Source organism: Polyodon spathula, chromosome 14, assembly GCF_017654505.1.
Source record: "Polyodon spathula isolate WHYD16114869_AA chromosome 14, ASM1765450v1, whole genome shotgun sequence".
Taxonomy (NCBI): Eukaryota; Metazoa; Chordata; class Actinopteri; order Acipenseriformes; family Polyodontidae; genus Polyodon; species Polyodon spathula.
The window spans coordinates 19,784,235-19,794,888 of NC_054547.1; the positions used below are offsets into that span (position 1 = coordinate 19,784,235).

At 36.7% G+C, this 10,654-nt stretch overlaps 1 protein-coding gene across 1 annotated transcript; it reads left to right on the forward strand.

Moving 5' to 3' along the window:
- Window positions 1-3,729: 3,729 nt before the first annotated feature.
- Window positions 3,730-6,659, forward strand: LOC121327300 (CCN family member 1-like). Its single transcript, XM_041271246.1, has 5 exons — window positions 3,730-3,959; window positions 4,257-4,470; window positions 4,822-5,175; window positions 5,306-5,508; window positions 5,691-6,659. The coding sequence occupies exons 1-5, from the start codon at window positions 3,912-3,914 to the stop codon at window positions 5,991-5,993; spliced, it is 1,122 nt and encodes a 373-aa protein (XP_041127180.1). The 5' UTR covers window positions 3,730-3,911; the 3' UTR covers window positions 5,994-6,659.
- The last annotated feature ends 3,995 nt before the right edge of the window (window positions 6,660-10,654 follow it).

Consider the following 10,654-nt stretch of genomic DNA (forward strand, 5'->3'; position numbering starts at 1 on the left):
GCCTTGTGAAAAGGTTCTGTAATTTACCAGTATAAGATAACTTGCTTTAAAGCTAACAGTATCAAGCTGAACAGGAGCGAATATAAAAATGTTCTCAGTTTCATAGGAATAATTATGCTTTCCATAGTTCTATCCTTAGAAATGAAATCATCGACACAGGAGCAATGTAAACTTATGAGTGCCAAGCAAGAAAGAGGCCTACTTTAATGTATTAGGAAACTAAGCTTAGTTAATACAATAATGATGTAAAATTATTACAAAGTGCAGGGGATATGTGCTCCAATGCCTGACATGGAAAATAAGTGCTCCTATTGGGGTTCAGTTAGAATGTGCCAGGAAAATATTATTCTTGCCATTACCGCATTGAAAATCTTCTTCCGAGAGTTGTAATGTTTCCTGAATATGCAATGTTTTTTGATCGTGGAACAATAATGAAGTTTATTCCATTTACTCTCTGCTAATTACAATAACAGGACTGTTTTTTAAAGCATTCATTCATCTGGAAAATAAGGAATTTAAACACTGTGTTAAGCAGACATCATTGTACCTTAACCAAGCTGTCAGCTTCCTGAGAATGTCTGCCAATTGTTTTATTAGGTTAGTCATAGAAAAAAAAAAAGCTATAAGCAACAAATCCTATTACAAGCCTTGAATTGCCCTGTATTATGTATTAGAAATGACAATACAATGTATTTGGGTGTTACGATAATGGGGATAAATGGATCTAGAGAAACAGTTCAACTGTACCTACACTTTATATAATCCCCATATTATTTACTACTTTAGCCATACTCTACAGTATAAACTGTATACCATCCCATTACAGAACAGTGGACCTGTCTACATTTAATCCTTAGCAGGCCCTGTACACTTACTGTAGATTCCAGCCACAACATTTAAAGGCATCCGTAGAGGTAAGGTAACAGTGCCCAACTAACAACTGCAAACTCCTAACAACTCATTCATATCTGTACAGAGGAATACATGTTATTGCTTTTCTGTATTTGTGAATCAGTTTACTGCTAATTACAAACTGCTGTCAGAATACAGCATATCCCATTACATTCTAAATAAATTGCCTTGCCATAGAATTTTATAAAACGGCAAGGTACCTATTTTATGTATAAAGGATTACAGATTCCTTTGTGATTCATATCTTAAATATCCTATAAAAGTCGGCATCATTTAAAATCAGGATATTTTGCTATTCTGTTAAGTATCTGAATGTTTACTACTGACAGTCACTAACTTGCCTGTAACAGCTTTATTAAACAGCATTACATAAACCAAGAGAATTCTATCACCTAAACGACAGTCTATAATTGAAACCTACAGTAACCAGGCAGCACCCACTGATATTTCCTACATGTAAAGCAAAGCACAATCCCCTTGACAGACAGTTTCTTAAGCTGTTTGCATAGCATACTGTTAACCAATCAGTGCCACACTAAATGTGGGACAAACAATATGGGTGTACCTCATGGAAAGAAGACTGTATTTAGGGCTATATCAATGAAAACTAGCAGTTTACTAAATGCGATTTAATACAAAATGCTTCCAGACGTTACTCATTGTACAACACCATCTAGTGTTCTCTTCGGGAAGTTAGAAAAACAAAGTTTTGTAAAACTGAAAACCCTCCTAAATCGTATTTACTTTCAAACTGTTGAGGATAATAATAGTACTACTACTATGTAAGAATACAGTAGTAACAATATACTGACTACAAGCATTCAGCAGATGCGTTTTAACATTACTACAATTAAAGGCATATGTTAGAAAGTGGTATTAAAATGGCAGTTGTGATAACTTGCGGTTTAATAAAGTTTACATTAATAAAAATTAATGTCAATCACAAAAGAGAATTAAGAAATAAAAAAAAAATATGTAAGCAAATAAATAAACTCACCAGTGATAGACATAAGCTTCACCCTTTGACCCCTTTTAGTGCAGCTACCTTGAAACCTTGAAATCGCTTGCCACCAGGTGTAAAACTGACACCTGAAAGAAAGACCTACGGCTCATTGAATCCTTCAAACCCTAGTTTGCGTCATTCCAGGCGACAATTCACTTCATTGAATGATGCCGACTGCAAAAATGTAGTTCATTATCTCTTTCCAACGCACAATATTGGAACTCGGGATGTAAACTACAAACATATTTTGCTAGATCCTTAAACGTCACTCTTTCAGTTCAAATCCTCAGGAAAAGTCTTCTAATCTTACCAGGATTTCAAATTCTTATATGGAATTGAATGTTACTTATTTGACGTTAATCTAGTAGACTAAACTACTGTACTTTGCTTTTTTCCTCCCCAAACCAACAATTTATATGGAAAGTTGGACCATACCGTTGTTTTTTTTTTTTTTTTTTTTTTTTTTTTTTTTTTTTTTTTTACATTGTGATGGGCATATTGCGTGAAAACCAAATTAACCAAAGGAACGCGAAAGAATTTCCTTTATGGGGAACATATTTAACAACCCTTTCAGCTGTCAGGAGTGCTTTGTGGTTGGCTAACAGAAGTAGAAATATGTTAATAATGCAGGCTACTGCCATACCAAATATGGCAATATTGTTACGTGTAGCGTCTGAAGCTACAGCTGGAATCGCTTAGCACAATGGAATAGAGGAAAGGAGCCAAGAATAGAACTGTAAACTTCTCTTTATTTCCGAGGTCCCTGCTGGAAAATATTTAAGAATTTTAAGTGTTGCTTTTGGTGAATACGTTGTTTATTTCTATCCCTTCAGTATTATAAACTTGCAGAATTATTTGGTATAGAATATGCGAATCTTAGAACAATATTAACTTCTATTGCCCCACTCACCACACCATGGAATTACAGTAGCTATTTTTAAATAAAAACATAGACAATTGCAGTAATTGGTTCTTAATTACAAAAAAAAAAAAAAAAAAAAAAATACGAAAACAAGTGTGATGTAAGCGTATTAATTAGGCCTATCATTTATAAGAAAACGTGGAAACGTGGTGATTGACTTAATGGCAATACACCGCACGTTAAAATGTGTTTTTTGGAAATACGATAAAAAATACAAAAGAAATATGTGTACAATTTACAACTGCCTTGCATAAGGTTTGCTCCAATGTACAAAGCCACTGCAATGAAATCGAATTATCAGCAGAATGTGTACACAAGAAATATACCTCACAATGACTAGCTTCTTTACGTTAGTTTGCGTTTCTCTATTTGGAGTCAAAATGACCCTGAGGGTCTAACGTTTAAAAATAGCAAATTCTTTTGAGTTCCCATGCATTGCCTTGCATACATCATGCAACCACTGTGCATGTCAGTGGAAATTAACTTTTACACACAAAGAAATGCATTAATTAAGAAAAAAAACAGACATAACCCAGCAAGCCAGTTTCAATAAGAACAAGTCAATAAAGAGCACAACAGCACACATGCTATACTTTACCATAACAGTTATATCATTTACTGCAAAATACTTCAGCACAATGACATCACTGTCTTTTATGTGAAAGATAAATGTTACAGGCTAACTGTGACCTCTATTACGTTTTATACTTTAGGAAGAATTAAGAGAAGTTAATTTCAAGGGGAAAAACAGTTAGACAGGGAGGTGCTTTTCTGGGATGGAAAACGCGCCAAGAAACATTCCTGAAATACTTTCAGAACTGTGTAACTCTCAGCCAAAACGACGTCACTGGAGGACACGCGCTGCACTACAGTATATAAGAACTAGAACAGAGCAGTTTCATCAGACTGAACAGCAACTGCAACTAGAGCTAATCGGAAACTTTTAAAGAGGTTAAATACTACTAACGTCACTATCAGTGATACTGGTAGAAAATAAACGAGCCACCTCACCAGAAAGAGAAAGAACAGAAACATTATTTTTTTGTTACTTTCTAGAGAAAAAAAAAGGTCAACATGTTCATTTTAGCTCTCGCCGTGATTACTTTTGGATGCTTCAATGTGGTAAGTTTGACAACGAGTTTTGTATTGTTTGTTATGATTATGACTATCCGTGTATCCACACACGCGCTATTTATTAAATATCTTATATCTGGCTGCTTGGATTTGGGGTTAGTGCTAACCCATACAAAATGTGTTGATAGTTTTAAGCTTACAAGGACAAAGTCACGTGGATTAAAGAATATTTAAACTCGGTCGATTTAATTAAAAACGTATGTAAACAACTAATTTTAAACAAACCAGACCTTTTGATCTGGATTTGAATTCACTAACTGTTGTTTTTTTCTGTCTTGCCCACAGGCATTTTCATTCTGCCCATTTGAATGCCAGTGTCCCCGGGAGGTACCCAAGTGCACCCCTGGAGTCAGCCTAGTGCTGGACGGATGTGGATGTTGTAAAGTCTGTGCCCGACAACTCAATGAAGATTGCAGAAAAACTGAGCCGTGTGACCACACCAAGGGACTCGAATGCAACTTCGGAGCCAGCTTTGGTGCTCAGAGGGGGATCTGTCGAGGTAAGCTGCTGTTTCCAGTTTACTAAATATTGTTTTAAAAGTCAGTCTAGTCCAAAAATTCAGTAATCTCTAGACCATGTATGGTTACATGTTGTTCTTAGCGTTGTCAGAAAGTCATGTGATTTCAGCGGTATGGAATGTTTTTCAGAGTCTGAACTCAACTAAAAGGCGCATATGGCCTGCATAAGGAAAGTGATTCCTAACTCTCCTTGTTCACTCCCCCACCCTCTCCTGGGAGCTGCAGACATTTTACAATACATTTTGGTGAACATGACAAAACGCAACCCACCTAAAACTACTGGGTTATATGAACATTTTGCAACAACAGGTCTTCTTTATTCCTCTTAACAGCCAGATCTGAGGGCAGACCCTGTGAATACAACAGCAAGATTTACCAGAATGGAGAGAGTTTTCAGCCAAACTGCAAGCACCAGTGCACATGCATCGACGGAGCTGTGGGCTGCATCCCACTTTGCACCCAGGAGCTTTCTCTGCCTAACCTGGGCTGTGCAAGTCCAAGGCTGGTGAAGGTGCCTGGACAGTGCTGTGAAGAATGGGTTTGCGATGAAGACAAAAAAAACGATTCCACAGACCAACTAGATCAGATCTTCAGCAAAGAAATGGGCATGGACATTTCAGAAAGCGAACTTACCAACAGAAATGAGCTGATTGCGCTGGTCCAGGGAGGCCTCAAATCCCTACCTGGTAGGTAGATAAAGCACAGTTTTGCCTGCAACTTTTATTATGGTGATTGTTTATTACAAGGAAGATGCATGTAAATATTTTTATGGTTACACATTTCTAATCATTTTTTTTTCTTATTTGTGTTTTCCAGCATTCAGAGTGCAGCCTCAGGGTCACATATTTGAAAGCCAGAAGTGCATTGTTCAAACAACAGCCTGGTCCCAGTGCTCCAAGACTTGCGGGACTGGTATCTCCACCAGAGTAACCAATGACAACAGCGAATGCAAGCTGGTGAAGGAGACTCGCATCTGTGAAGTTCGCCTGTGCAGTCAACCAACATATACTAATTTAAAGGTATGCAGAGTCTGAATAAATTTAGGAGATATAGCTATATATCTATATAGCTATGTGTATATATATATATATATATATATATATATATTATAGCAAAAATTCGTTTTATTGACTTTTTTTATCTATAAAATGTTGATTGTCTCTTTTTTTTCATTTTTTTTTTTTTTTTTTTTTTTAAACAGAAGGGAAAGAAGTGCACCAGAACCAAGAAATCAAGGCAAGCAGTGAAGTTCACTTATGCAGGGTGTTCAAGTCTGAAGAATTACCGTACTAAATACTGTGGTTCCTGCGTGGATGGGAGATGCTGCAGCCCCCAGCAAACGAGGACTGTAAAGGTCAGGTTCCGCTGCGAGGATGGAGAGACCTTCAGCAAGAGCGTCATGATGATTCAGTCCTGCAGGTGCAACTACAACTGCCCTCACACTAACGAAGCCTCCTATCCCTTCTACAGACTGAACAATGACATCCACAAGTTTCTAGACTGAGTTCAGCAGGATCACAAAACAACCCAAAACAAAGAAAAACACATCCATTGAAGCTGAGGAGACCTAACAAAAAGGACAAAAAAAATATTAAATACAAAACGGACCCTTGTGCATCTCCTTTAAAACTAAATTCCCACGGAATTAAGCACTAAATATGAGGACTGAATGAAGTGCACTGTGTAAGCTGGAGAATATGACAGCACTCATTTTTTAATTTTTTTTTTTTTAAATAACTGCTTCATAATACTGGAGCATTGTTTTTTTTTTTTTTATAGCTTCGTTAAGAAGCATTGTATGTATATACAAAAAAGTTGTTAATATTATAAAATTGTGTATATATTTGTTCTGTAAGTCCAACACATGACCTAAACTGTAGAGATTTATTTTATAACTTAAATGTTTGTACTATGTTTTGTAACGTGAGAAAGAAACTGTACTGAACTTGTATGACACAAGTCAGTGGCCCCATTCCTTCCCAGTGTGAGCGCACGTGTTCACGTATGTGGCAGCTATCAAACAACTCTTCCACGAGAGCATTGAAAGAGAAAACAGAACAGACTTGTAAATAATGAATGAATGTTTCTTATTTATCAAAATGTAGCTACTTTTTATTTGAATATTAAAATGTCATACTGGAATAAATTGTCAAAAGGATTTAATTTTATGTTATAAATAAAATAATTTATTTATTTAAGTCTCCTTTTTTGCAACCTATGACTTACTTGAGTATACTTTGATATAAACAAAGTAAATGGAAACTAAACCAAACTAACTTACATATCGCCTTACATTTAAACACTAGACATGTCAAACTTCCAGATCATTTATTTTCCTGTTTCATTAATGTTAAAACACATTAAGTTGGTCCCAAGTTAAACCTGATTTATTTCAGATGTCCTGAAATGAATCATGCTTTCCAAAGTGAAAAACACAATTCATAATTTATATCAATCACAATAAAACAAGGGGCCCAGCTAAAACAAACTTTTGTTAACACAGAACATGCTTTCTGTCGTTAAGAGACGGTGCAATTTAACCAACATGTGGCATGCCTTAACTGTGTCCTAAAAGGGGTAATAAATTCAAGTGCAAGGCTGCTCAGTTCTTATACAAATTCGAGTAGTTTCCACACTCCCATCTGCTTGCAAGCTTAAAAAAAAAGAATTGTGTGAAACAAATGCTTTCCTCTAGTCTCAAGGGGGTAGCTTGCTTTCAGCAAATCAGTTGAAGCAATGCTTTTCACTAATCCTAATAACCCAGTGATTAAAAGTAAACATGGTCATAAGTGCAGAGGCATGCCTGGAATTTCAAGTACTTTTTCAATGAGGACTGAAAGCCAGACAAAAGCTACCTTCAGAATTTAAATTGCATTTTCCTAACTACAGATAATATCAATAAGAAGTGAATAAAGTTGGTGTATGCGGGGGTTAGAGACTAGATGCCTGCCATACCTCTGCGACTGTTAAAACTGACAAATATAAATACTGTAAAGGCATTAACAGTGAAGTACCAAAAGATAGATTAGCTTTAGTTGGTTTTAAGCCAAAAGTAAGCAATTATAATCTCATTTCCTCTTGGGTCACTCCGTGCAAACACAACCAGAGCTTCCTATCTCAAGATTTTGATTTTGCTTATACTGTATTTTGTGTAGTGGAAGATACCAGTCAGGTATAAAAGATTTGCTGAGATACACCTCATTGTGTGTGTGGGGAGGGGGGAGTGAATCATTGGAGTGATTTTGAGGATCTAAAAAACGATATTTAGAATGTCAGTCGTCCTATGAATACTTTTGTTCAGATAGCCAGGTAGGTCTTTTGTAGAATTCAAAATAAGTACCACCGCTTTAGTATTTCTGTGTTGCTGGAGGACTTAAAATAGAAAAGTTGTTCAATTGTCAAATTCCTGAGTGATTTTTAAGTGCATGTTCCTTCTAAAGTCGCAGAGATATCACTTTCAAATTGCTTAGGTGTGCTCATAATTTAACTGACTTTCTGTATGCAGCTCTGCTACTGTCTACCTACTTTACTGTCGGATATAATGACCCCACGAAAAAGCTTCAGGATGAAAGTATCAAAAATGGCCCCATTGATTTGGTAATCTGTCTCTGCCCAAGTGGGTCACCACCACTATATAAATTAGTCACGATTGATCCTGTCCTGTATGTTCCACTACACAAAGCATAAGCAAAATCTTAATACTAAGGCAGGGATTTTCCTGGATTTTAATGGATTTTACACGGAATGGCCCTCTTAGGTTTTGGGAGGGGATGACAAGTTGACTGAATCCTATTTCTACTAATACCCTGAAATGTGTAATGAAGAATTCCAAAGTTAGGCAGCCAACACTTGTTGGTTTGAAGTTAAGATTAGCTGCAGGTTGAAATTCTTCCCTGCTTCATGATCAAGTGTTCTAATACAGGAAGAGTTTTGATCCAGGTAATGGAACCGCTCTGGAATGCTCAAGTGGCTAGGAAAGCACACAACCTGATGGGAAGCAGATGTTGGAAAATATTTCAGACCAAAAAGTTGGGCTCTTTCTAAAAATACACGGATGCTTAAGTACTTTTATTCCTGCAGAGCTGTATCAAAACAGATGCATAAACCTTTAGAAGCCAGGTCAACAGGGCTCATCCTTGCAAAAGGCTCACTCGCATGACAAAAACATTTTGGTGCAGATGCTGATAAAAGCTATCCTGACTAAAAATATTTCCTTATCTTCAGTTTAGTTTTACTGTGAGCCACCTGTTTCCATGAGCTTTTCTGACATCCTGCTTACAGATAAACAGCAAAGTGAGACCTAGCCAGCAATGGAAAAATAATCATGTCTAGGATATTTCTGCAATTAAAAAAGCTGCTCGCTGCCTCCTGATAGTAAGGGCATTGTTTATGCATTGCACATTGTGCAGCAGTGACACAAGATGCAGTGGAAGCTTCTGCAATTATTATTTTTAAACTGTTGTCTTGGTGATTACTCTACAGACATGTTATTTAGAGTACAAACTGCCTGCAGGTATCCTAAACACAGTTGTTCTGTCTTGCAGAGAAATGCTGTTTCACTGAGCCCTCTTGTGGTCTTTGTGAACAGCAATTATACTGTTGAATGACACATAGATACCAATATGTTATTTGAAGATAATTAAACAGAGGCACAATGTATGTTTGACTAAGCAATGTATATAATAACAATAATAAAAATAATAACAACAATAACTGGAAATGTGAGTTTTTGTGAAGAAAAACAAAGCATCCACCACAACATAACTGCAGGGAATGTAAAAAAAGATCTGTATCATTGATATGCCCAGAGCTTAAAAACAAATTGGCAGTGAAAAGGTTTAGTTATATTGAAAACCACCTGTAACAGAACAAACTGTATGGAACTTACCTCACAAGTATGCTTAATCATGCTTCCACTGCCATTTCTAACCCATTTAGCCCCCACATACCCCAGGCTTAACACTTTTGTTTTGAGCATGGCTCTCAAATTTTGTTGGAGTAAAACCACTGCCTGTTTTACATACAGTAAACTGAGACCCCAGGGCTGTCTACAGAACATCATCTCTATTTACCCTCCCTTTAAGAATGAAAGCAGAACAGTTCAAATCAATCTTCAGGATTACTTTGCTGAAATACATTTAAATTGGTATGAACCATTACTGTGATTTATGACAGCTCAATTTGTCCTTTTACAATGGGCATGTACTGCCTGCAGTTCAGTAACCACACTTGGAAAGCCAAGGGTCCTCATATTACTCCCTTTTGCTGTTTACCAGCCCCTGAATCGGGTACGTGTTGAAATGTCTTCCTTTCCAATACCCTTCACCTGTCATAATCAATACGTGTATACGTACTGTAATAAATGGAGAAAATTTCTCATGGGAAATTACAGCTCAATAGCTATTAACCTGCCACTCACTGTTAGAAGGATCATACAGCAAGTCAGCCTCTACTTGACAGCTAAACAACTCAAGCACACTCTAAACTGGAATTCGTATAATATATATATTTATTTCATATATATTTTCAGCCCTGCCTATAGTCTGTAAATCACATAGATAAGAAAAATCGTACTAACAATCTCTCCTTGTTGTGCAATGCAATCAAATCAGTGTTTCCATCGCAAAAACATTAACAAGGCAGTGATGTAAACCCTTCCACTCTGGCCAAGCTTCTGAGAGGGTATGGAACCCTGCAGTCAGTGTTAGAGTTCAACAAGTTAATTAGCAAAGGGTGCAGCCATGTGCATCACACACCATGGGTTTCAGATGTAAGCAATGATGCAATTCCCCAGCACAATCTATCAATATCCAAAACATTACACAAGCAGAATTGATGAGATGGGATTAATGAAAGGAAAATTATACAAAATTGACTTAGGCTGGCCTCTGGTGAGGGGACAAAATGCTTATTGCTCAAATCTTAAAACTTTATCATCTGGGTTTACCCGATATTAGTGTTAATCAAGGTCTTTGATAAAACATTTTTATACTGTACATTGAGAAGGGCATAACCACTGCATTGAAATGGAAATTCATTTAGCAGGGGTAATGGCCCATTACCCTAAATATCTTCATCTATGCTCTAACCCAAGGGTGTCAAACTCCAACACAGTCTTCTGGTTTTCATTCCAACTTAAGCTCTCGATTAATATCATTGATCTAT

Bases quoted from the DNA above. Each gene is read 5' to 3' on its own strand.
- LOC121327300 (XM_041271246.1), top strand. From the start codon at position 3,912: ATGTTCATTTTAGCTCTCGCCGTGATTACTTTTGGATGCTTCAATGTG. The intron at 3,960-4,256 runs GTAAGTTTGACA...TCTTGCCCACAG, and splicing joins CTTTTGGATGCTTCAATGTG to GCATTTTCATTCTGCCCATT. The intron at 5,176-5,305 runs GTAGGTAGATAA...TGTGTTTTCCAG, and splicing joins AGGCCTCAAATCCCTACCTG to CATTCAGAGTGCAGCCTCAG.